The following is a 28000-nucleotide window of genomic DNA, read 5'->3' as shown; positions in this document are numbered from 1 at the left end:
TTCAATCTCAAGTTAAATTCATATTTTTTTTATTTATTCAGACTCATATCATTATTATTATTTACAAAATTCATTCAAAGTAAACGTGGACTACAATATTATTAGGGCTTGCAAAATTAGGAAAACGAATATACTCGAGACTCTAAACTAAAGCTGCTGCGATCTTAAGCCTAACTAGGCCTACGAGTTCAGTATCACATGATTTATCTTAAACCAAGGCTTAAACAACGCACCAAATTAATTAAAAGGAGGCACTTTACCATAACTCCAAAATAAAAATTACTAGGCATAAGTTTGAAACATATTATGACATAGAGGAATGTGTTCAATAACTCGATATTATGAATTCATTAAAATAAACGTGGACATATTAAAATTCATGATATACAGTTGAATTACGTATAATTTTCAAAATAAAATTACATCTAAATGGAAGACTAGTACACTGTTGATTGTATTGAACTATATCGGGAAAGAGAAAAGTATACATGCTTTAAAAAAAAAAACAGAAGTAAATTATTTGAAGTAAATGATTCTTTTGAGTATATTTACACATATTTTAGCTAAGGCACTTTTAGTAACTTTGGATATTATTATTACCATTATATTTGTTTAACATGAAAAAAACTATTGCTGGGAAATTAATACGTATATCTTAATTAATTTAAAATAAAATATAATTAAATGAATACCAAAATGAACGGATCACCTACTGGAAGTTTTGCCACCAGTTTGAGATTCGATTTTAATTTTTTTAGCAGACGATGTAGTCGCGACTACGCGATGTGATTGATCATTTATTTGGTCCATTCCCGGTTTAACTTCGTCGCGTTTCCGTTTGGAAGCACCTTTAACGGTGGTCAGTTTCTTATTAGATTTCCTCTTACTATGAGCTTGTTGGTAATGTCTATTTCTATTAAATTTGCTAGCGAAAACGCGATCACACTTGTGACACTTCTTTTTATCTTCCGCCGGAAGTTCATCGTCATCCACCTCAACTTCGACGTCCTCTTGTTCCATTTCCGGTTGAGATTTTAACTTAACGGTGGTTGATTTCTTAAAAGTCTTTTTTAGTTTTGTGGCCAAGTTTTTCCGTAACTTTAACCCGCTCCTGGTTTTGCTGGACTTGATTATCTTATTGGTAGCTACATTGACCTTGAATCTGGCCACGGGTTTCTTCTTCTTCTTTGGTTGTTGAACGACTTTGACGGACGTTTTTGGGTTGCCATTGGCTTTAGTTTTACTGGGGGATTGTAAAGACTTGGCGGTGTTTATAGCTAAGGTATTGGACGCGCTTGAGGAACTGGTGTCCAAGTTGGTGACGTCCAATTCGCTGGAAGACCGTGACATTTCGGAATTGGCTCTTCGTCGTTCTCTATCCAATGATGATGATGGTGGTGGTTCATTCATCCCGTCAAATATTTCGGAGACTGAAACGGACAAAGGAATCGACAGAGTATCGTGGTCCAATTGGTGAAGTGTTGACGGAATGGATTCCTCAATATCCTCCTCGTCTGATTGGACAGAAACGGCGCTTCCCGTTTCGCCAATATCTTTAATACTTCCCGCTCTGACTTCTAGTTGCACCCCCATTGATATTTGTAACTCCAATCGGTCTTGTTCTCGTAGAGGCGTCTCAACATCGACTTTCTCACATTCAAGTTCTAGTTGATCTGTCTTCACCAACGCGCTTTTTTCATCCAGGACTCGTTTCGCATTATCTTTGGGCGTTGTCAAATTTTCGAGTACACTAGTTACAGTTTTTTTCATGGGAACTGAATCAATTTTAGGAGTGGAAGTTTCAAGCTCGTTACGGAGCTTGCCTTCAAGATCGTCGCTTGGAGCTCCTTTGGTTAGCTCTACAGGTGTTACATCCACCTTTTCAGTTGTAGGTACTGGTACGTCAACTTCTTCGGCGAAAAGTTTTGCTTTCTTGATTTGACCTGCTGGAGATTCCATCTTTTTCTTTTGAGCACCAACTTTAATCTTAGAGTTCTTGACTTCAACGTCCATCGTCAGTTTCTTGGTAACTTTGGCTTTAGTGCTCGGACTCTTACTTTTCCTTATCTTCATGACATCACATTCTTTATTTTCATTGGGAACTATGTCTTGTTGCGTTTGAGCAACTTCAGCTTTTACTTTAACCATCTTCTCAACTTCTACATCCGTGTTTTGTGTCGGTTGAACTTCAACATCTTTCTCGGCAACTTTAGCTTTTTTGCTGGGACTGGCGCTTTTCTTAACCTTCTCGACGACAGATTCTATATTTTCATTTGGAACTAAGTCTTGTTCCGTTTCGGAAACTTCAACTTCTTTCTTTACTTCCACCATCTTCCCCACTTCTACTTCCCGATTTTCTATGGTTTGTTTTTCGACCCCTTTAGCCTTTTTACTTGGACTTCCATTTTTCCTCGCCTTCTTAACCTCAGATTCTATATTTTCATTGGAAACCTCGTCTTGTTTGGTTTTAGCAAGTTCAACTTCGACCTTTTCTTCCGCGGTCTTCTTAACTTCAACTTCCGTAGTTTCAATTGGTGGTATTTCATTATCTTTCGTGGTTTGTTTCTCGGCCACTTTGGATTTCTTACTAGGACTTTTCCCGACCTTCTTAACTTCAGATTCTGCATTCTCACTTCTCTGTGGAACTTCAACTTCAACCTTTTCGTTGTTTTCCTTAGTCTTATTGTCATCAACTTCGACAGTTGCCTTGAGGTCAAGAACTTCGACCTGTTCATTCTGAACGATAGATTCCACCTTCGCAGTCTCTTGTTCCTTTAGAGGTTGGACATCAACTTCATCTTTGTCGATTTTACATCCTTCACTGGTCCCGGTCTTCTTGGTTTCAACTTCCGGGACAGTTTCGTTTTCAACAGGAATGTCTTCCTTATTCTTACAATCTTCGTGTTCAACTGTTTCATCAACTGACGAGTCCTTTATGGACCTTTTTCTGGTCTTCTTAACTTCAACCTGGGCACTTTCGATTTCAACTACAGCATCTTCCTTCGTTTGAACTACAACTTCCTCCTCCTTCGTAGACTGGCGTTCGTTGTCAACTTTGACCTTTTTACTCTTAACCTTTTTACTTTGAACAGGAGTATCTTCATTCTTCGGCTCAAGTTCAGTCAAAGTTCGGTCTTCAACATTCGCCTTTTTGTTCTGAGTGGCTCCAACTTTCTTAGTCTTTTTGATTTCAACCGCAGTGTCTTTCGAGGTCCCTTCGTTTGGGGGTTCAACGTCGACCTTTTCACTTTGAACTGCAACAACCGTAACTTCCTTCACGGGTGGTTCAAGTTCTAGAGATTGACCTTGAACTTCCTTAGTTGTGGGACTTTTCCCAGTTGTTTGCTCGTCATCAACGTCTTTCTTTTCACTCGCAAGTAAATCTTTAATTACTTCTTGCACGGTCTTCTCATCGTCAACTTTGACCTCTTCAGATGTCTTCTGATCGTCAAGAACCGCCGATTCTACCATCGCTGGATCAACTTTAGTCTTTTTGACCTTGGATTTCTTATCCGCAATGTCTAGTGGTTTCAGTCTTGGCGATTTCCCTTTGGCAGCAGATGATTGGTCTTGAAGACCTTTTGATTTGGTCTTTTTTGTCTTAACTCCTTGTTTCTTGGCTTTCTTTTCTTCCGCCGTAACCTTTTGAACTGCAACACCTTTAACTTTGTTATCATTCTCTTCAATCTCAGTCGGTGGCATTTGGTTCGATTTCTGGACCTCAGCTTCCGGTTGTTTGCTTTCGTCCAGGACTTCAGGGTCGCTTACGTCAGGGTCAACTGTAGATGTCGCGAATCGTTTCGAAAGGGAGGAATATAATGGTGGAGGTGACGGTTTCTTTGGACTAGAGTCATTAGACTTTGGCTTTGATGGTTTAACTTCAGGGGTTCCTTGATTCGCGTTAGACGCGGCGAGGGCGATATTTCTCTTATTGGCATCTTCATTAAGCATTTCGTCGAAAAGTTCACTGTCCGTTTTAATTGGTAACTCTTTGCTAAAGTTCAAAGCTAAATTTGTTCGTAATTTATTGATGGAGGGTTCGTCCGGTAGTGTGAGAGCTGGGACCGAAACTGAAAAATAGAGGTTAAAAATACATTGAAAACACTAAATTATTATAAATAGCTTTGGCTAAAATGCATGGACATTTAAATATAAATTGGAAACAATCGTTAAGCCTTTTTCTAAATTTTCAAATAAATTTCGTGAGCCATGTCACGTGGTTTGTGAACCCTTTATTTTTGAATTTTGAAATTTGGCGCTCTTTAAAAATTTATAGAAACACTTGATTAGTGAACTAAATTAAAATAAATTACAGTTCACGTATTAATTAATATAATATTAATTACGACCTAGACTAATAATAATAATTGCAAATTACAAAACAATAGCGAACCCATTTCTAAACTAAATAAAACTTAAGTTGCAACCAGTAGTTAAATAATTGAATTAATTAAGAACAATTTTAAATAAAACCCAAGGTCATAAGAATTGATTTCGGTTTTTCCCCTTAGGAAAATACTTGAACAACAACGATTTTTATACGAGGTTAGCTTTTCCCTGAACACCGGTGTTCGGCAGGGTAAACAGTTCTACAGGCGCATCCTCCTAATGTTAATTCCCATAGCCCCTGTAAATGTAGCACCTCAATTTTCGCGAATACTTATACAAACAGCTCGTAAATAAATATTAATTATCTAAACCATTAAAGAAACTTAAAAACAGCTCAAATTCTAAAGGTAAACTCAAATGAAAACCCGCAATTAGTATTACAATAAGTTTATAAGATATGTTCCTTCCATAAGCATATCTTTTTGATAGAAAGGATTTCAAAGACGAAATTAATAATAAACAAATAAATAAACAAACAAACAGAGTAAAGACAAACTTACTTGAACTGGTTGGCGTATCGACTCTTTGTTTCTCACTCAGTTTATTGAAATCATTGATAATAGCATCCTCGGTTGTAATAATGGCACTTTGATTATCATTACCACTCTCTAACTTGTGCGAGATGCGATGTTGAAGCAATTTCCAATAAGACAGGAAAATCTTATTGCAGAAATTGCAGGAGAAAGAAGTGAACTTTGACCCTGACCCTGACGCGGACGCGTTTCCACCGGCTTGAATAGACGGTGAACTTAAGTCCGAAGTATTTTGTTGCACATTATCACTGCCGGGAGACCCCGATGTCTGAGCACTTTTAGTTTCATCCAAATCATTAGGTGTGGCAACTGAATTCACACTTGCTGAAGTTGAAGAAGTTGGTGTTGATGTTGATGTTTTAATGTCCGTAACGGGGGTTGAAACTTTGTTCATATACATATCCTCATTAACAACGACTTTAGTGTCCGCTCTACAAGGAGTTATTTTAACCTTAGCCAGACCGGCCTTTGTCCTGGTTTTAACAGCGGGTACTTTGGGAAGAAGTTGGGTATCAACATTGGGTATGAGTTCAACTGGGGTATCTTCCTTAGGTGACGTCACATTATCGCTAACCAATGAAACTTTGGAGATTGGTTTAATAACTTCATCCAAAATACTTAAAGGCGGAGTTGGACTATTTTTAAGTTTTTTGCTAAGGGCTGTTAGAATATTGGTCACAGTTGGTGGAGGAATCGATAATGGTTCCTTGGGTTTTTTCTTCTTAGCGACTTCCGGTTTTGTCGCAACACCGAGAGAAGGAGTTGAAGTATCTGTAGTAGTATCCAATGTGATTGTTTTAGGTGTTTTCGTTTTAGACTTGGTTTTAACCGAAGTAAGTTTAGGGGAACCATCAGTACTACTTGTTTCAAGTTTGGTTTTTGGTGTGGATGTTTTAACTGGATTTCCAATGGAGGAAGTTTCTTTTGAAGTTAACACGGGGGTTGTTGAGGAAGAAGTACTGGGAGTGTCGCTACCCGCTAACGTTTTTGATTGGCTAGATTTCTTGGACTTCGATCCGGTTGGTGTTGATGTTGTTGATGAAGATGTAGTAGTAGTAGTAGTACTAGTTGTTGGCGGTGTTGTGCTTGTAGTTGGAGTTGTAATTCGTTTCATGACGTCAACTGGGTGATGTTCGCGTAAGAGATCAATTACTAAGTCTTCAATTTGACTTTTAAGAACCTGACAAACAAATAAACAAAAACAAAAACAAACGCAATAAACACGTAATTAAGTTACAAGAACGAAATATAAATTAATTTGGTAAATTAGGGTTGAAAGAAGAAATAATAAATTTTTGGGGCACATCACTTTGAAATTAATTAAAAATTCTCCAAAGTGGACCTTGATATACTAGATAATATTACGTCACCCTGTCGCGCTTATCTTTAAACAAAGATTATGTTCTGAGAAATTTTATTTAGAATCGTAACTACCCCTTTTGCTATGTTATTATAAACATATTTTTGATCGGACAAAGTTACCAAGGTTTCTTAAGGACCAATAGTAAAAGCCTGTAGAACTGTTCCACCGGCTTAACACAGCGGATTAAGGCGAAACCAACCCGTAGGGGTTTTAGTCCTATACAGTAAACTTTTTTCTTACTAAGTCTTTTAGAGCAAGTTAAGACTCTGGGTTCCACGGAACCTCCAAGAGATCTTACTTACTAAAAAAACTCTTCGGAAGGAACTTGAGAGAGAGAGGATTTCCAATAAGTGAGTGAGAGAGAGAAATAAAAGAGAGAGAGTCTATTCGTAACTCTAGCAAGTGAATTAAAATAGAAACGTTTTCGCCTAGCTGAGTCTCCCCAAACCCCAACCCAAGACTTCTCAATCAATAATTTTGAAAAGAAGAGAAAATGTTGGCCTAATTCTTCCACAGTCACGTTTAGGGGAACAGAATTATAAGAGTTAAAGAAATTGAATGAAAAACGTTTCTGACAATGTGTATGTAGCCTCTTTAAGACGTTTAAAAATTCGTTCAGATTTAAATTCATCAGGTACTTGTAGGTATGCGTTAAGCCTAATTTGAATTTCTTTTTTTTTTAATTGCACGTGGTTTTTTTTTTCGCGCCAAAAATCGGAAGAGCTATTTACACCTTTTGATAAACGGTTTTCGGTTAATATCATTCAACTCTTTATTGTTAAAGGATGACCATCTTGTTAATTTCAAAATCTAATTTTCCTTGACCGTCTAAAGACATTATTTTTTCTTACTAATTTTAATTTATATAAAATGCAAGTCAGAAAGAATGTTGAGGGTTTAAAAAATTACTAGGGGCCTAGTACCGTGAATTTATAAGTGTAATTAATTTTTTTATAATAGGGTAATGTTATAACGGAACATATTTAATTGACAATTATTAAAATTCTCCTAAATTAAAATAAAAACTATAAAATAAGGTATAAGGTCACGAAAATTTTAATCGTTTAAAGATTAGGTAGTAAACTTGTTTTAAAGTTTGTCGAGAGCAACCCTTTTCAAACTCAACTAAAAACCACAAACACACAAAAAAAACTTGGGACTTACCGAAGGTGTAACGACGACTGGTCTTATTTTCTTCTTAAGCTCCTTTCTGATTCTCGAGAGTGGACATCCGTCGTACATGTGTTTACGATAATTTGCCAAATAGGAGAATTTTCGCAAGCATTGAGGGCATTTATGCAACTGTTGCGGAATGAATTTCGATTCGTCAAACTCGGTTTTAACTTTTCGTTTAACCATAACACGTTTTCCGACACCTTCCATTGGCGCCTCGGGATTGTCGGGATCTGAATAAAATGAAATTTAAAACGTATTCAATATCAAGTTGATACATCATAAATAACGAGCAAACCCGTAAGTATGACACTTTTAATTAAATTTATTATATAAGGATTGTTATGAGTAAAAACTATAAATTAGACAGCTCTGATTCTGAAACCTAGACACAGGCCTTAATGTTTATAGCAGGAATACACAGCCATAAGTTTATAAGTGATATGTTACTTCCATAAGTATGACACTACCTATACAAGTTCGTAATGCTACTGAGAGACTTACAGCTCGAGATAACTAGTTCGAGAACGACAAGCTAGAATTGAATGACTACACTTGGTGCAGGTTAATTTTGCAGGACTTCCATCTAGGTCCTATTTAGTCTGCATTACTAAGCCTTTGACAGCGCCTCACCAGGCAATCATCGCTTTACCTCGAATCTATGACCTACCTTATTCACTTCAAAATTACAAGCTCCAGTTTCTAAGTTACCAGAGATTAACAAACTTACGGAACGGAACATATCTTAGGAGCTTATGGTACTACTATCCCTTTAGGAAGTTTGGTTATATATATATATATATTTTTTTGAGTTGCTGCCTACAGACACCGAGATAGTGGATACTAGCTCCTAATTGTCTCGAAATTGATTTTAAATCAAACGGGTGGTATTGCCGAGACGACATTGGAAAGTAATTGGTCCAACGATAAACTCAATGGGATTTCAAACAAACTTATGGTGAACATATCTTATGAACTTATGCCTATAGGCCTTCCTGATCATACTTATAGCTATTAATTCACTTATATTGATAGGAAAATAAATAAAAATGTTCTTACCTTCGTCTGTTTTGTTATTTTCAGTTTCGAAACTCTCGCCACGTTTTTCTCTCTTAATTGGTACTTGAGCAAGCAAATCACGATTATCCATAGAAAGACTGGCGTCGGATACAGACGTTCCTTGTGCACCTTCTCCCTGCGGTGTATTGGATCTGAATTTAAATGGATCGTCCCCAGTCTCTTTCACGTTTCCACTTGATGTAACATCAGTATTTGACTTTAGTACGGTAACTTCATCAGTTCCTGTAGTTGAACTATTTCCGGTACTCTTATTTGGAACACCAGTTGTATCGATGCCAGTACTTGAAGTTCCAATTACGCTTGAAGATACATTATGTTCTATAAAGATAATGTCGGCATTCGGACTTGTTTTTCCAGAAGTTTCAACGCTGGGGTTCGATTTTCCATGAGTTTCTGCATTAGGGCTGGTTTTACCAGTATTTTCGGTATTAGGGCTTGTTTTTCCAGGAGTTTTGTTAGTAGTACTAGTTTTCCCAGCTGTTTCAGTAACAAGATTTGATTTGCCAGTAGTTTCAGAACTAGGGCTTGATTTTTCAGTAGTTTCGGCAGCTGGAGTAATTGTAGTTGATGCGTCATTACTTCCACTACTAGTACTTGTAGTTTCGGTAGTTGTTGGTCCAGTCGATTCGTTTTTCTTTGCGCCTTCCTTGGCAATATCTTTCGTCTTTGGGGCAACTTCGCTACTGCTGGCCAATTTGGCAGCCTCTTTTCTGGCCGAGGTTCTTTTACTTGCGGTTGAAATTTCTTCGACCTTCTCAGAATCAGAAACTTTAATCGATGAATTCTTAGCAGCCACACCTTTACCAGATTTCTTACTTGAAGTGGGTTTCACCTTTTCTTTTAAATCACTAGCATTTGGCAACTTTGTGGTGGAACTCGAAGGCGTTTTATTGGATTCATCCTCCTTGGTACTTCCGGTTGATTTTTTACCAGTTTCATTTGTCACTTCGTCTTTGGGTTGTTGGGACATTACTTCCTCAACTTTACTGGCGTTCTTGGCGACTTTACTTCTGGTTTCTCTAACTGGGGTAAAATTAGCCAATAGGGATGGTGAGCTTGTACAACTACTCGAAGACTTTTCGGCCGCGTCTTCCTCCTTATTGACCACAGCACCCCGTAGACTGGACAGTGGTACGTCATCGTCAATATCTTCATCCTTATCTATTGACTTATTCTTTTCCTTTTCTGGGGTTTCAAAGTTAACCAAGGGGTTAAGTATCATGTAGGGTTGAGGAGTAGTTAATCCTGGTTTGGGGGTAACGGGAGGTGTAAACTTCGGAGGTCTCGGGGCGCATTTTCTGGCCTTTCTACTTGTAGCCACGGATGTCTCAGGTTGGAATGGTTTCACATCGGACTCGTCATTCTTATCGCTTTCAGGGTTGAGATCGGCTGCTAATTTTGACCATATTGTTGTTACAGGTGGTAACACTGGTTCCGTTTGGCTTTTAACAACAACGGGTTCAGCAGATTGGTCTGGTACATCTTTTGAACGCGTTTTAGGTGATTCGGGTATATTTGAGGCTACGTCATCAATAATCGCCGATAGATTAAGTGAAATTTTCTCTTCCGGTGTTGGGGTTACGGTTTTCTCTTCGGATACCTTTTCCATCTGTTTTTTGGCCAACATTTTGGGAGCTCCGACTTTAACTTTCAGTATCTTCTTGCCGGTTCTACCTTTTTCGATCCTTCCTTTGGTTTTCTTGTATTTCTTGGCTTGAGGAGATGGTTCGCGTTTGATTTCTTCCACCGTTATTGGGGCTTGAATTTGTACGGGTTCCTCCGGAGTAGGTATTTTAGGCGTGGGTTCAATTACGGTGGCGGGAACGGCAGGAGGTGATTGTGGGGGTGGCGGTGTGGCGGGAGTAGAAACGGTTGCTGCCAGTAAAGGAGGAGCTGGTGGTGGTGATGGTGGTTTAACTTTGACCGGAGTGTCACGTGGTGTTATTAGACCCAATTTCAGTCTTTTGTTACAGACCTCCTGCAAATAATTTTTGGGGTGGAATTTTGTTAAGCCTAAACGTTGGAAGCGAAATGCAACAGGGTTCATACAATTTGTGGGAAATACTTCCATGAATGATTTACTGAAAAACTTATTAACGTGATGTTCTTGAAATTTCCTGGACTTTCAAGTTTTAATTCGCTGATTTCCCAGGTTTGTATGAACCCTGTACTACAGTTTCAGATAGGGAAATTTAAATTAAACACGGTTTAAACTTTTAACATTAAAATAAAGTTAGACCTATTATTTCAAACTGAAAACGAATAACAATATATAGGCAGATCAAAGTTATAAAAATATTCAAAACTAATACTAATTAATTAATAATTCAGTTAAACGCTTTAAATTAGAAGTTTGCAACATAAATTAAGACCTTGATTTGAGACTAAGTACTTATCGGAAAAAAAATACCATAAATAAATAACAATGCACGGAGAAAACACTTTTAAAAATTATACAAAATAGGCCTAAAGCAATTAAGGTCTTTTCAGACGATACAACTTTTGACTCAACTAGATAGGTCAAAAGGTTGAGTCAGCAAAAATTGGTAAGTGACCCATTTATAATTTGGTGTCGATTCAACTTGCCAGTCAACTTCTGTTCACACTACCCAACTAGTTAACTCATCGTCTGAATAGGCCTTAAGAATAATAAGAAAATTGAATAAACTTACCCTAATATGTTTCTTGGCATTATAGGGCGTCGAAAATGTCTTAAAACACTGATGACAAGTATTCCTGCTTAATGGAGTGCTCGGTAATGGACTTCCGGTACTTGTATTCACAGCAGCTACCGGACTGTCCGTTTTATCCAAATTTTTCGCACTTTCATTGACGTTCGCGACTGGTGGACTCGCGACACTTTTACCGGTACTAACCACGGAACTGTTTTGAACCGAACTAACACTAACATTCACAACCGAACTATCAGATGGGGTAACCGCGGTAGTAGTTAAAGTCTTATTGGTAATTTCCTTGGGACTGGTGGAGAACTTCCCATTATTGTTCTTATTGGCAACTGGACTTGCCATAACGGAAGTAGCCAAGGCGGTTGTGGCGACCAATGCCGCGGCTTCGTCTATAGCGGGTGGCATATTGGAATCGCTGGAATCATCTTTATTCCGTAACTTAATCAAGGCTGGACATATCTTCGAATGGTGATCGAATTCATCCCCCAAGGACAATGACGTATTGCAACCCTCGCACAAAGTGACGTTAGGAATGACCAAAGCCAATTCCTCCATTTTAATCTTGTGGTCGCGAATGATGGTCAGTTTCGAGATGGTCTCACTGACCTTAACGCTACCACTACTACTGCTACCGCTCCTGGGTTGAGTTGAAGACCTGGTTTCTTTAGCACTTCCGGCACCATTACCTTTGGGACTCGTTTCCTTCGACGTACTTTTAGAAGTACTTGTACTGGAACCAGTACTTTTAGAAGAAGGTGTCTCTCTCGATTTTGTTGATAAATCTTTAGGAGTTGTTGACTTTGCATTGGTGTGTTTGTTAGAGTTGTCCTTGGCTTTACTACTATTTTTAGATGTAGTAGGTGGTGGTGTTGAAGAGACAGGTTCTACCGCCTTGTTCTTAGATTTACCGTTCTCCTTCGGTTTAGGGATGGGGGTGGTGGCTTCTTTGTCAATTTCTTTGTTAGGGGTTGACTTATCAAGAATTTCGGAATGATGAATGGCGTTATTTTCGTCATTGGATATTTTACGGATTTTAGAAGGTTTCGTTAGGGGATCGTTTGGATCTTGGCGTTTTACAGGGCGACCTCGACGCCGGGAATAACTGCAAGATACATGGGAGGAATGATTGAATGAATATTCATTTCCTTTTCACAGCGAGCCAATAAGATAATTTAAACTCTTCGTTACGTATTGGAGGGAGGGGCTCTATACCGGGCTATGAGTCGGAATAACTGAAGTAAAAACTAACCGTTCTTCATTCCTACTTCTAAAATTAAATCTATCCCTGAAGTTACATTTTCGACTTAAAAACAGCTCAAAGAGCATCCCCCTTAATTCATGCCAGACTTATAAGAAACAAGATAAACTAGTTAAAAAGTGAAAATGCATATTTGAATATTTCATCCCCCCGATGTCTACAAGAAAGCCATGGCCCTAGTCTTTATTTTATATTCGTGTTGAAATGGCATTTGGGACTGGGGCTCTAAGTATAGCCATACATTCAAAATGTATTTGTCGATCCTAGCTAGAACTGGAGAAAGAGTTCATGCTAATCGATTTTCTCTAGTCATCTAGATGTTTTTAATATAAAATGCAGTCAGCTAGTAACGTCCGTCCGTCTCGAATCCCGAGCTAGCTAGGCCTCGAGTCAAAAGAGAAATGATATTGTACGAAATTGAGTACAGTAGAACAAACAAGGTTTTGTCAATATCATTACACTGATTAACAAAGATAAGAGAATAAATTTATGAATAAGAAATAACTAATTATGGAGAGATTGAGTAAGACTGAAGAGCTTCTAGTTCTGGGTTCGATTCAGTGCCCAAACCTCTGGAGATGCACTAATAACAAATCACCTGGCAACCCTGAAGGGCGGATATGAATTTCCCTGACTTCTCCCTGATTTAAAAATTCCTAAAAACTACAAAGAGCCCAGCCAAAAATTTAAATTCCCTATAGTCAAAAATATAGGATATTATAGGATCTTTCGTGAAATCACAGGATAATATTGTACAGGTTCCAAGACGTTTAAAGAATTCCCCAGATAAAATGGAAATCCTGTTCCATTTATAGCAAATCTAACAGATCTATAAGACACACGTTTTAACCGTTCAATAAGCTGCTACGGGAGTACCTTAACCCTACCCTTACACAAACACAAACAAAACCTATTCCCCAAAAACCAAAACAAAAATATTAATTAAAAATATCAACATTAACACTTACGTGGCATTAAACTTGGCTTTCTGTCTGACAAACTCGGCATCTCCGCCACACTCCAAGATATGTAAATGCAAATCAGCCACCGCTTCGAAGGCAGACCCGCACTTGGTGCACGTCAATCGACTATCTCCGTCATCGGAAACGGGGTCAGAAGTCAAAGGGGGTACGGGACACTGACGTAAGAATCCAACTGGGCTTCTATATTGAAGGCTCAACTCGGGCGGGGCCGCTTTCGCACCTTCGATCTCAATATGCGTGCAATAGACATTCGGATGATTGTTAATCTTATGTTCTTCAATCCCGACATTGGAGTCGAAGCTCTCGCCGCACGCCGAGCAAACGTAGGTAACCGGTACCAAATCACGACCGATTCTTACAGGTTCATCTTCGTCCGTAGTACTACTATCATCGTATTCCTCGGAACTGGTCATTTCGTTGGACCAGTTATTGTAATAGGCATTTTCGTCGACTTTTAAACCGTACTGTCTTAATAGATTACCGGCGTCGCGAACCGCGTATGTCCCAGAGTATCCTTTATGAATTGTTTGACCGTTTGATTCCGAAACGCAAACATTGTTGTTGGGATTGCTTAAAGTTGACATATCAAAATTACGAGGGAAGTTGTACACTTTCCAAACGGGAGGTTTCGCGGTGTTGCTGGATTCACCGTTTGAGGAAGAATAAGCCATTGTTGGAATAGTCACGTCTTTCTTCGGACTGAAATTTTTTTAATGGATTAACATTTAACAAAACTTAACCAGAAGTGATATCTAGTTTATTAGGGAGAAGATGCCTGAGTATTCGCGCGGGTCATAGTCCCAGTTCCCCTTTCAAAATACAAGGGGAAACGTAAAAGGAGGCCCCGGGCTATTTCGCTACACTCTCCTCAGTCGGAAAATATGACTAATTTTCGTCACTCGCGTCGTCGCGCTGACGTGAGTTTTCAAGAACCAATGAGATGCTGGCTGGTTGTAATTTAGAGGCGGGGTTTAACTCCGGACCTACTATACGTTTGGACTGGAGATAAAGAGCTGGAAATGTAGCGCGAATTTATACCTTAACCCTAGTAAATTAGATATCACTTCTTGATAAAACCGAAATAAGCATAGTTCATAGTTTGGTCAGGGCAAACAAAACCGAAACAAGAATATTTCATTCATAGTTTTAGTTTGACCAGGGCGTGAGGTTGCGAGGAGAAAACCCTTAAACTGAGGGAATCAAAACTCCCTTATGAATACTACCAGGAATGCATACAGCTAATCGGAATAATGGTCTGGCCATTTTTTTACTCAACGTATCAATCAAGACTGTGTTGCACCTTAGGTGCGTCTAGGACCTCGCGTTTACTACCAAACAATTATGAAATCAAAGTTTTAGAAAGACTTAACTTAATTCCGAATAACGCGTGACGAATTTTAAGTCCTCAAATCCGGCCTGTAAATTAACATGGGTACAATGATTCCAATGTACTGTATGGTATTCCGGATACCGAATTTAAATTTCGCAACAAACCATGCAGGTTTGAACTACGAATTAACGAAATCTATGATAAAAATTTCCAAGAAGCAACAACATAATTTCTAACTTATTCCCAAATCAATTACGTTTCAAAACGTAATGCCGAATTGGGTATACTTTCTGGGGTAAAGATAAAAAGATAACTTGTGATATTAAATTAGAGCATTCACTGATTGGTCTCTTGCCAAGAAGCTAGCGAGTAAAAGAGATTAAGACTGCATTGGAAGGCTTTCATTAACCTCCTGAACGCCTAATTACATTCCGTTATGTCCTTTTGCCATTGGTACGTACGTTACAATCGTGAACCTAGACCAAAGAGGCTCAAGAGATATAGGCCTACAGCTTCCATATTGGAAGAGATACTTTTCAAACCCAATATAAATGTTCAAGCTCCTTTGAAACTTTGATTGTTTAAAATAAACCTATTGATTTTATTAACGCGATAACATAGCTCTTTCCTCAAGCACGCTCAAAAATATTTCTCAATCTTTGAGAAGAGAGATTGCTATCTCTCTCTCATTTCTAATCTATTCCGCGATGCCTGACGAAGCTTGTTGCGGGAATCTTTATATAGTACTTCCGCATTAGTAGATGAAAAATAGGCCAAAAATAATATTTTTAGAGTCTGATTTTCCATCATCTCAATAACGATAGTGGACATCGCTTTAAACCTTTTAAGCGACCAAGGCGCTCAAATACTAGAAGTTGGAACATAATTGAAATTTCAAAAGCTAACGAAGTATATATATAGTATTTGAGCTACTTGGAATTAACTTTTGGAATAGACCAAACAAAATCAGTTCGTTTTCCATCAGACTAAAATTCCCGTAACTGATTTTAAAGTTTCAAAATGTTAATTTTAATCTAAGCTAATTAACCCTAACTCGAAATAAAGCTATAATTAGTTTACAAATTAAACTTGATTCTTTTAAGCTATAATTGGAGTTAAAGTGTATTTTCTGATGTGCTTCCAATAAGGAAACAAAACTAGTTAGTAATAACGGAACTAAAACCCAATCTAAATAACCCGAAGATATCCAACTAGACAAGTTAAAAACTTCCAAACGTTAATTCCAATATAGTTAGGAGATAGTAATTTCCCAAATCCCCTTATCCCAAGTTGAAGCCAAGTTCCCAAGAGCAATATGTATCAAAACAGGCATACATAATCATGGCTGCATCACGTCAAAACCGCTCAAAAGTCAATCGCGACATTACATAATTTAAACCTAAAGAGTTAAACTCATCTCCTATTCCTACGTTTCCAAATCTAAACAGACTTTACACTTGAATGCATCAAAAAAACACCAAATAAAAACTCAAACCACCTGGCAAACAAAACGAAAAAGAAACGCATATAAAACTCACCGATATTTCAATTGGTAGTCCTTGCCATCAACATAGTCCATTAAATTATTGTTAATCCTTTGAGCAACGGTCATCAAAAACTCGGTCTCAGTTATAGGAGCGTCGGGAGCGGGTTGAGCGGATCCGTACAAGTGAGCTCCTGCTCCAAAACGCGAGTCTCTGCTACTCAGAGCTCCGCTGCCGTTGTTAACGGCGGCACCGTTCGACGTTGAACCGATAAACTTCCCCCGTCTACCCTGTATCACGTGATGAGCCAAGCGCCTATGACGGCACATGTTCACGTAGGTAGAGAATTTCTTGGGACATTCCGTGCAAATACACTCGGTCGCTTGATATTTCCCCGCGTTTGAAGCTACGACACTGCTAGGAAGAGCGTTAGTACCATTGACAACGTCGTAGTTAAATCCGCTATTAGGATGATGGGTCGTTGATCGTGAAGGTCCAGGAAAAGCGTTGCCGAATCTAAACCCGGCTTCGGTCGTCAAAGGGACGCTTAACTGTTCCATTTGGTGCATTTCTTGATGGGCTTGAAGCAACTCGATGGTGGGGAAATACTTCGCGCACAAATTACACGGATTGTATCTCGAATTGTGTTGCTTTCTCACGTGTTTACGCAAATCACCGCTTTGACTAAAAGCCGAATCGCAATCGCGACAATCGAAAGGTTTTAATCCCTCGTGAATTCTTTCGTGACGTCTCTGATTGGCGGCTGATGGGAAATTTTTGTTGCAATAACGGCAAGCGTGGGGTTTAACACCGCTGTGAACCGATTCGTGACGAACTAAGTTTTGTTTGTGACTAAATGTCATTTCGCATTGACTGCAAGGGAACCGTTTTTGAGCCGGTGAATCGGGATGGTTATTTATGTGGTTGATAAGTAAGGCTGATGAGCAAAAATGGTTTTGACATAAATGACACCGATATAAATCCAAGTATCTCCATTCGCGTTTTTTCCCCGATCTTTTTAGCTCTTGATCGGACATGACGCGTTTCGGAGTACGGTGGGTTAGGGTTATGTTGCAATTAGCGATGTCAGCCGATGATAAGTAATTGTAATTGATGTGCGTTCTGATAAAAAAATAAATAAATATTCTAAGTTTTTCGCCTTAGAGACTCGTAACTTTAATTTCTTATAAAAATAAAAATAATAATAATAATCTTCCTTAATTAAAAAGAAATAATTAAACTCAAATTGGTTGCCCTAAATTTATATTAAATTTTGACTTTTTTTTCTTAACAAGGAAATATTGTTTTTAAATAATTTTTGTGGCATTGGGAAAGGCAAGCGCCTGTAGAAGTGTTCCACCATCCGAACACTAATGTAGCGCGGGGAAGCTAACCCTAAAAGTCTCAGGGGCAGCAAACTAAATAGGTTTCGAAATTCTCTCGTATCTCTCTTGAATGTTAGATTTCAAACGAGATAGAAATAGAGCGATAAACGGAAATCATTCTGACGTATTTGCATCTCTTAAAGAGGGAGCTCTTTTGCAAGTTTCGTTATTTGTACTAAGTAGCCGTTGATTTTAATAGATTTGTTTAATTTAATGACCCCAAATAAATAAATAAATAAATAAAAATAAACTCACCTAATATAATGTCGTTTGAGACTGAAGGCATGTCGATAAACTCCGGCACAAACATCGCATCGATACACTTTTTTCCCGTGTCTATTACTTTCGATAATATGCCGATCACGAATATGAAACTGATACTCATTCGTTTCTTGATCCACAACTGGTGGACTCGGTGGACAAACTGGTGGAGCGGCGGTACTGGTATTTGTTGACGTTGAAGTTGACATACTCGACGATGAAGTGGCCGACGACGCGACTGGTGTTGTCTTCTGTTGCCCTTTCATCCCCTTCTTACCCGAACCAGGTCCTCTTGTATTATGTTGTGCCTGTGGCATGGTTGTACTTGAATTCTTGGTACCACTACCGGACCCTGAAGCCAAATGAGAGGTGGCCACGGAGGCCGCAACAGCCGCTGCTCTTGTTGGTGTATTCTTCTTCAAAATGGACCTCTTATCCGTGGATGTAGAGGAGGAACTCTTATTGGCGTCATCCAGTACCATGTCGTTAACGTTTATCTTGGTAGCCAGTACTTCCTGGACTAAAAGGTCAACTGGAGCTAAATCATTCGATTTCGCGTCGTCAACTTCTCGGTCTGGTCTGGACGATCTACTTCCGGTCTTCGATGAAGACGCGGAAGCGGTGGAGGATGATGGGTTTCTTTTATTATGACTCGAAACCAATGACAGGGGTACTTGAGGTGGACCACTCTTGAATTCTACTTGAAGGGTTTTCTTACTACCCGACGACGAATTGTTATTGACCCGACGGATTAGTAAAACGGGGTTCCAACCTGATGAAGGACCGTCAACTTGTGGGGATAGAATTTAATGGGGACTAATTTAGTTTTGGGATGTTTAATTATCCAGTTTAATAAATTAAATCGATGTACAGAGGTCTCTGTTTAAGGACGCGGTTCAATTTGGGATTAAAAATAGGTCAAAATAGGCCAGGTTTCTTGGGGAAAAATTCCGCTTTCAATGTTTAGTTCTAATATAGGCCAAATTTCAATTAAAAATAGGCCAAAATGGGTCAGATTTTTTTATGCAAAAATTCCGTTGTCGATATTTATATCTAATAATCACATAAAAATAGGAGCAAATCAAAATTTCAAACCGTTAAGGACGCATAATTTCTGATAAAAATAGGTCAAAATACGTCATAGGTTTGTTATTCAATAAAGAATGCATTCCCGATTTCTACGTCTAATAATTAGCGTAAAAATAGTCCAAATTTTAATTAACCCAACCAAGATTTAATGGATATAACATCATTAAGTCTAAAACAACATAATTAAGTACTCCTCTCTACGAACTAGATGTAGGGTTTTGATGTACTTACTTATTCAAGTCTCTAACAAGTAGTTGAAACTTATTTTTCAGGGGAGTCAATTCACCGCGATAAAAAAAATACGACTATCACGCTCTAAATGGAGCGGAACGTTGAAAACGTTTATTCAACCTCGCCACCACCACCGAAGCTAAAAAACAACACAAAACTGAACGACCAAGGCTTAAAATATCAAACTAACGGAGAATTTTAAGACCGCGTACTATAAAAATCGACATACGATCATAAAATTGAGGCTTTAAATCGTTATTGGATTTAAGGAGTTTATATGTATAACCATATTTTCCTGATCTTACTAAGGTTCTAAGGTAATACGCGTTCATAAAAACGACATTAAGTCATTAAAATTCAATTAAACTAACGATGCATATTGAAATGAACCCTATTGTCTTTTGGATAAACCAGTTTTTTCGTTTCCTTTCAAACACGTAATATGAGAAACTGTTTTCTTTCATAGTGATTCTAATTTTCTAAGCGCGTTAAGTTAAAATTCATGGATAAACTCATAAAATGCATTAATTTGTGGGAAAAAACCATTCTTCATTTATAGGTGGAACTCATTAATTCGGGGGAAAACCATTAATTTATGGGGGGAACCCATTAATTCGGGAAAAAAACCATTAATTTACGAGGGAAAAAACCATTAATTCGGGAAAAAAACCCATTAATTTACGAGGGAAAAAACCATTAATTCGGGAAAAACCCATTAATTTATGGGGGAACCCATTAATTCGGGAAAAAATCATTAATTTATGGGGCAACTCATTAATTCGGGGAAAAACCCATTAATTTATGGGGGAACCCATTAAGTCGGGTAAAAACCATTAATTTATGGGGGGAACCCATTAATTCGGGAAAAAATTCATTAATTTATGAGGGAAACCCATTAACTCTGGAAAAAAACCATTAATTTATGGGGGGAAGCCCATTAATTTATAAAAAATCATTAATTCGTGAAAATAGCCATTAATTCATGAATAAAACCCAATAAAAAATAAGATTATTATATAATAATATAAAATTAGCATAGCAGAAAACTTATAAAACTAGACAAGCTTCAAGAAGCGGCTTTTTTCCGCATGGTAAGCTCTCCGTAGAGAGCCAAGGAAACGATAAAGCCACCAAAAGTCTATCAGGGAAATAAAATTTTAGGCCTAAAAAATCTCGGCGGTGTTTCTCCCAAGCAGCACAAGCCTTAGGGAGGAGAGTGGGTTAAAATAAAGCCAAACTAGTGTTCCTTGAGAGAAAGAGAGAAAAAGGACCCTTGGCTAAACGCCAGACGATAGCGGAGCTAACTCTCTTCATACACTCTCTGTGTGTCTCTCTTCCGAAGAATTATCAAGTACTTTCCATACAAAAAAGGAACATAAACCCAGCCCTAATACTCAGCCCATTTATAAGAGACTTAGAAAAAGATCACGTGATTCTAATTAGCCACTAGGGCCTTGTAAAGTCCTACAATACGTTTAAGGATCGTAGCCTTATTCCAACACCTCTTTAAGTTGAAAGTCAATTTTTGGTAAAATGACTAGCCTAATTAGGCAAAATTGATTTAGAATATTGGCGCGGAATAATGAGGTAGGCCTAATTTTAAAATTGAGGCTTAGTGAAACATTTCCCGCTTTTAATCTAATACCTAGAAGAAGAAGATTTGGCCTATTTTAAATAGGCTTAACAAAATTTCCCGAATTCTTCCTTCACCATGCAGAATTCTTTTAAGAGCAGACAATATATAGCAGCCTTGCCTTGTCCGCGTTAATCCGTTATACCCAGAATTCCTTTCGAATACGCTTCCTTCGTTTATTTGAAACACGAGGGAAATTATAAATATTGCTTTGTTAGGCCAAAAATTTCAATTTTAGGCTTAGCATATAAGTTAACGTTTCGCGCGCGAGTGGAATACGTTTTTACCCAGAATTCTTCGAATAAAGAAAGACTAAAGAGAATAAGGAGATTTATTTCTTACCAGGTGCGGCTCGTTCTTGGTTATCATTCTCTATGCGTAATGGAGATTCGTCTAAGTAGGTTATGAGTTCTTCACCGGAAGACAGTTCCTGAAATGCATTTTTAAGTACTGTAAGAGTTTTGAACGCGATAGACAATTGATTTCCACTTTAATAATAAAGTTAATTTTAGAGAAAACTGCACTGAAGTTGAAGCAAACTAACTATTGCATAACTCAGAAGACAACTAGGCCTAAATGATTTCCATGTTGATTTAGTGGCAGTCTCCGCTTCAAATCACTTCTAAACTAAACAAATATGGGATAGCCTTTATACCGGTTATTTTTAAGGTTCAAAGGTCTTGATAACTTGTCTTCGTTACATTAAACACGTGTTCAAGTTTTATAATTAAGCCGACTATTTAGGCCTATTTTTTTAAGGGGGTGACTGATCTAGTGGTCAGTTCTTACTCAACCGTATTAAGAACAAATAAAAAAGACACCACCATCATAATTGACCAACATATAATTCAATCAATCTAGGTCAAACGATGTCAAAATGTCCGAGACAGAAAAATCTATTATCTTAAAGGAGATAATCATCCTAAAACGGGGTCAAACGAGGTCAAGAGAAGCCGAACAACAACTGCACAATCTATTAACTTTAGTAGAAGATTTCTTTCTCACCTTAACGACTTTGTAGTAAATTTGCAATCCTTTCTGGAAAGGTTCAACATTCCTTTGGTAAATGAAGGGACTACATTTCAAATGTCTCATCCAATTTTGTCTCCCCGGTCTAGAAGCGTCGACGTAGTGCAGAACACGGCGAGTTATAACATCCCGTATCTATTCACGAGCAGCGGCCCCAACGACGATAAATAAGCGAAAGAAAAGAAGACACACACACACGTGTGTTTGAGAGAGAGAAAGAGAGAGAACGAGAGCGGGGCAAAATCCGAATCGCCATTCGAAGAGGTAAAAGGAGATAGTGTAATAACTACTCTTCTACTATAGTACAGTGTATAGTGAAGGGAGAGAAACCAGAAAATCAATATGAAAGAGAGAGAGACTTTCTTCGCTCTTATGAAGGGCCAGTGAAACAATATTTCTTTATCGATACTTAACCGAGTTTTTTTTTCTAAAGTTTTACAATTTCGATACGTTCTAACTCTACTCTACTTTTAAAAGGACTTTGAGCTTTGAGGGAGGGACGGGTGAAATAGCCCTAATTCTTCTCTTTCTAATGGTACCTTAAGTTTATAAGTGATATGTTCCTTCCATAAGTATGACATACACTTCCTACGCTTCGTAATGCTACTGAGAGACTTACAGCTCGAGATAACTAGTTCGAGTGGGAACGATAAGCGAGAATTGAAGTTCTACACTCGGTGGTTAATTTTGCATGCAGGACCAAGTTCCACCTAGGTCCTATTTAGTCTGCATTACTAAACCCAAATTTGACAGCAGCGCCTCACCAGGCGTCTTCGCTTTACCTCAAATCTATGACCTACCTCATTCACTTCAAAATTACAAGCTCCAGTTTCTAAGTTACCAGAGATTAACAAACTTATGGAACGGAACATATCTTATGAAGGTACTAATAACTTGGGATATATCTCAATGAAGTAATACTACCCAATCATTTAAACCATTCCATGGGTATCCATCCAGGCTGCGATAGCCCCTAATTCTCCTCTCTCTAAAAGGTCCTAAGTACTTGAATCTATACCTCAATTAGAAGAAGCCGAGATAAACAGATTTCTAAGTAACTATAGTATACTATACTACCAATTTTTGAAACCTATACTTCCTCAACCGAGGGAAGAGATAAGAGGGTGTGACGTCACTAGCAATTTCGTAGTAGCTACACTATTGGAGGCGACTAACTTGGTTTCACTCACCCTTTAGGAAGGACTGTTTGAGTAGGTAGGTTTCGGACAAGGGGCGAGTGGGCAAAGCAAGATGGGGAAACAAAGAAAGAGTTGTTTTTGTGTGGCGAGCGCAGGAGAGAGAGAGACACGAAAGGTAGGTAGAGACTAGATATAGGTATTCTTTAGTTCCTCACCTGCCATATCGTGCAGTCCGTAACCTTGGAAGGTTTGACGTTAACCGTTTGACCCAGGAACGGACCGTACACCCGGCCAACACCAATCGGACCTTTACTCCATAGTCCTATAGGAGTTAAAGTTGGGGACGGGATTTTTGGGTTTAGTTTTAAAGCCCAAGTTCGCGGCAATTATTTATAAAAACAATGGGAAGGCGAAAACAAGGAATTGGAATTGAAGCATGGAGGCATCTTTATCAATCAACAAGAAGTATGGTATGATATCTATCAGTTAACCAACTTGTACAAATTTCTTTTGATTTTCAATCAGAACTAGTTTAGAAGCAAGCAATCAATCCCTGGTAGGCGAGGCCCAACCAATAGGTCTAAACACCAAGGACTGTTTCTGAAAAGGTCTATTAGAAATTAAGGTAAGGAGATTGTCTTTGGGAAATCGATTTTGAGTCGAAAATGCAACTTCTATCTCCATTTTGTTTACCACAAGGGACACTGTTTTCAAGTTATGAACATTGGAGTATTTTACGGATGACCCCCTTAAATTTATTTAATAAACTGATTAAGACATTGATTTCTAATTTAATTTAATTAAGGGGTCATCCCTAAAACACTTCAATCAAATCATAACTCGATTTGAAACAGTGTCCCTTGTGTCAAACAAAATGGAGATAAAAGTTACCTACATTTTCGACTCAATATCGGACTCAAAGAACTTCACCGCCCGCCTTAATTTCGGACAAACCATTCAGAAACACCCTGTATAGTTTTAAAGATTCCCTAATATAACATACTAATGCTCACGCTCTTGGGAACAAAACCAATGAATTATCATGAGAATAAAACCATAACTTCATAAGAAATTTCGTATTGCAGTTTAGTGATGTGTATCGTCATACTTATTGTTGATGAGTTTACTTATGATTTACAATGCATTTATGTACTCACCCTACACCGTATTAGAGTTAGTTTGCATTAAAGAAAGAAAGGGAGAGAGAGAGACAGAAATAGGCCATTTTTAGACTTGGGAATTAGGATTCTTTATAATGGAATGAGGGAAAAAGGAAAAACCGGATGTATCACAGAAAACAACTTAAGAATTTTTTTTTTATTCTTTTTTCTTTCCAAACACTATTTTGCCAAAAATTTAGTATAACACGTGACACTTCCTCCGTCTCAAATTACGCGGAAAGTAAGGAAGGAGAGCGCCAATCGTTATGACGTCATTCCGTGCCTTTCCAATAGGGTATTGATGACGTAATGAGTGCAATTACTCAATCAATGTTTGTCTAATCAAGTTAGTAGACGGAGGAAGGATACTAACATTGTAAAATAGTACAGAAAGTGGGCGTGGCAACATTGTGTCCATTTGAACCCAATTTAAAAGTTGGTGAATATTTTAAACGGACTGAGATAATTCGAGGGGCCATTCACTCAGAGTAATCAGAGTACAGTACTGTTAATATATGGGGTGCGCGAAAGCATTCTAGCCCCTTTAGTGCACATTAAGTATTTGCTATGAAAAGTACAAGGAATATCAGAGTGGTTAGCCCCTCGACGAGTGTGAAATTAACCAAAAAAAACCCGAAAAATGTTTTTGTACAAATATATTGTCAACTTGGATTTTTAGCATTTATTCTTCTATTGTGGCCTGACCTTGACAATCTACTGCATGCCTATTTATTCTATTTCTTTATCAATATCACAAAAGGGTTCAAAGGGGAAATAACCCTTTCTTGACTATCATATTTCAACGCGTCTATTTTTAGTCTATTTTTAAAAATATTTTTCTGACAAATAAATAGAGATTTATTTACCTGTTTTCCCAGGTTGAATTGACGATTCTCTTAATTCCAATTCAGGTGGTAAATCGGACCAACCAATAGCAGGGCTTGGTGCAGTCCTGGTTCTTTCCATGATTCGCGATATGAAAGTTATTCTAACGTTTTGGGAAATCCATGGAGTTTAAGTTCACGAACTGAAATTATATTAATAAAAAAATAATTAGACATTTTTTAATAACAAGCCAACGAAAAGAAATTAAAATTAAATGGCATGATGTTCATAATTAAATGTAATTAATTTCCAATCTCTATTAAATATAATATAATATTTTTGGAATGGAAGATACAAATTTTCAAAGCGATTTATTGGTACTAAATAATTCTCTAAATTTATATTTTAACCTAATCATTTTAAGTAAATTATTTAAATTTACTTAAATCACCTTGTCTTCCATTTAAATAAAACACGAAATTCCCCCGTTAAAGACTCAATACAATTCCTGGAAATTGAACCCTTAAACATTTCAAAACGGGGCCCCAAAAACGCAGGAACCAAGAGAGAAGCCCAAAAGATAAAGCGTAAAAAAATCTACATCTAAGCCTTGGCAGAATAAAAATTCCAATGGATAAGAAAACTGGGAAAAGCTCACCCTCCCTCTAGTCTGACTCGCATCTCATTCGCTTCTCCTATGAATCTTTATCAAAAAACGCCTAGCAAATCGGGGGAAAATTCACTAAGCCTAACCATTAAAGCAAATACTTAAAAAACTAACTATTAAACGTTTAATTCCGATGCCCAAAACGAAAGAAATCCTGTCGTTAGGCTTAGCAAACAAACTTTTTCCCAACAAAAGGGGGGAAAAATAAAAGTTCTGCTCGAGAAAATCCGTGTAGCCTCATTTCGGGGACAACCTTATAGATAATAAAGAATAACCGGACAATTTTTTTATAATTCCGCCACCATAATCGTGGATAAAATCGTTTAGAGCGTCGATTAAGGTGATATTTTCGTTAAAAAATTTATTAAAATCGATATTAAATTAGTTTGGAAAAGTTTATTCTCGGAAAGTTATCCCCGGCGAGTAGGGCATCCCCTTAGAGCATCCCCTTCTAACAGGTCTATGCTCGGAGAGAGCCGAGCCAAAGAGAGAAGCAATGGAGAGAGAAGGAAAAACTTGGCGGCCCCCAGAAAAAAAACCCCACACAGAGCCGGATACTCACAATATATTTCGAAAGAGAACCACAGCCACGTAACTTCCTTTTAGTACAAATACACCGAAACTTTTGATCTACGGAATTAAGCCTACTTCAGGCCTTAAACGTTGGTATTACGAAGGTATGATAAAGTTTTAAACTTTTACGAAAGTTTTTCCGCGGCACAAATCTACTTTACGTTACGTTTCGGAAAAAGAGAAGTGCAACTAAGTTCCTCTAATGGCGTATACCGCCAGAGAGAGAGAGAGAAAAACCTCGCGCTGTTGGAGGAAAGAGCGGGAAGGCACGACGGCGATAGCGGAGAGAAAAGTACGATTCTGTCGTCCAATGAGAGGAAAGCATCCGCCGGTTGAGTCCATTACGGAGATCCCTAGAGTTTTTAGGGGGTCGGAGGCGTTCGCTTTGGAGATTTTTAATAAAACTTTAGGGCGAAAAAAACTCAAAGGAGAAGAACTCCTGAGAGAAGTAGACGATTTTAATAAGTAAAATACGGGCCTAATCTCTTCCAGAACTCCAGACCCTGGATCTTTCCGATTCCGATTGGAAAAAGCTAAGCCTAAATTGCGCCTTTTTTTAGTGTCCCGTGGCAGAAGAAAAATAACGTACCCCGTTCCGTCCCGAAATCATGGTGGAACTAGAAAGTAGAAACGGGCCCTAGGAAGAAAGGGGGCTGGAAATAAAAAGGCTGACTGGGAAGAAAATTTTTGAAAGAGAGGGGAATGGGTAGTAGGGAGAAGGGTGGGTGTTTTCCGAATTTCTCTGTGTGCTTTGCTAGCTTTGGAATAAAGGAGAGACTGGCTACATTTCTACAGCTAGCTTGAGTCTAGGAATATGATAGCCAAGGCCTAAGAGGATGGAGGAACATTAAGGAACGGGAGTGATTGCCTAGCTGGTTAGGAGGATGTGACGTTTTCAGATGTTTTTACACTTTCTCCTAGTTCCGACTTCTCTACTCTTTACAGAACTAAAATTCTACTCTGTTTTGTAGAAGATAGATTAGGAGAAAAACGGAATTTTGTAGTTAAATGGGCGTTTTTCTCTAAAACTAAAATTAGGCTTACGTAATTTTTTTTAAGAGTAGAAGGCTTTTTTTTTCAAGATTTCCGAAATTAAGTCGATTTAAAGCTAAAAACACTTCGCGAGGCTTATTTGTAGGCTTAACAAGATCATGCTAAGTCTATTTTCTGAACAATTCCTCAGAGATTACTATTAGAAACTTCCCTGGACTTAATAAATTAAGTATTCTTATGAAACACTGTTTGAAACTAACTTTTAACAACTTAAAACTTGGAATCGACTAAATTAGGCTTAGTAAAGTCACTAATTACGTATACTTTTAAAGAATCCGTAGATCAAGTACTCTATAAAAAAACTTGCTTAAAATTAACGTTTTCAAAAGTTAAAACTCTGATTTTATTCATCTAAGATTAATATTTACGAAATTCCTCAGGACATCACCATTCAAATTAAAAATAGGCTTAAGTACTCCAAGTATTATTATTTGGTCTAAAAATTAGGCTTAAACAACCAAGTTATAAAATCATAACTCCAAAGGCTTAACTTCGGAATGTTACATTCGTTAATGTGAAGCTTCCGTTGAACAAAAAACATGTTTCCGAATTTGAATCGTCAAAAATAGGCTTAACGGTTGGAATAAAAATTATTCCACGGGACCCTAGAGGCATGGAGACAGGGAGCGTCCAGGACTCTAGGGATTTGGGGTAAGTAAGGACGCATAGGACGGA

The 28000-nt window shown here is 38.0% G+C and overlaps 1 protein-coding gene across 2 annotated transcripts; it reads right to left on the bottom strand.

Moving 5' to 3' along the window:
* Positions 1–7: 7 nt before the first annotated feature.
* On the bottom strand, positions 8–26891 carry LOC149709834 (uncharacterized). 2 transcript variants are annotated; one of them, XM_089857944.1, is made up of 13 exons: positions 26262–26891; positions 25074–25234; positions 23263–23369; positions 21885–22043; positions 21222–21309; positions 17921–18716; positions 16335–17402; positions 13452–14165; positions 11211–12327; positions 8518–10516; positions 7450–7691; positions 4890–6102; positions 8–4070 (listed from the first exon to the last, which is right to left on the bottom strand). In XM_089857944.1, the coding sequence occupies exons 2-13, from the start codon at positions 25171–25173 to the stop codon at positions 706–708; spliced, it is 10968 nt and encodes a 3655-aa protein (XP_089714070.1). In that variant the 5' UTR covers positions 25174–25234; positions 26262–26891; the 3' UTR covers positions 8–705. The 2 variants fall into 2 exon arrangements, with proteins under 2 accessions (XP_089714070.1, XP_089714071.1); XM_089857945.1 differs by lacking the exon at positions 26262–26891 and adding an exon at positions 25691–26131.
* Positions 26892–28000: the final 1109 nt, after the last annotated feature.

The sequence above is a fragment of the Phalangium opilio genome, unplaced genomic scaffold (assembly GCF_054372755.1).
Source record: "Phalangium opilio isolate 3A_F unplaced genomic scaffold, DU_Popi_V2 ptg000011l_1, whole genome shotgun sequence".
Lineage (NCBI taxonomy): Eukaryota > Metazoa > Arthropoda > Arachnida > Opiliones > Phalangiidae > Phalangium > Phalangium opilio.
This window is presented reverse-complemented; position numbering and strand designations above follow the sequence as displayed.

Excerpts from the sequence above, each read along its gene's own strand:
- LOC149709834 (XM_089857944.1), bottom strand. The coding sequence starts at position 25,173 with ATGGAAAGAACCAGGACTGCACCAAGCCCTGCTATTGGTTGGTCCGAT. Across the intron at positions 17,403-17,920 it reads CTCAAACGACATTATATTAG|AACGCACATCAATTACAATT; the intron begins GTGAGTTTATTT and ends TTTTTTTATCAG. Across the intron at positions 14,166-16,334 it reads GACTACCAATTGAAATATCG|TCCGAAGAAAGACGTGACTA; the intron begins GTGAGTTTTATA and ends AAAAAATTTCAG.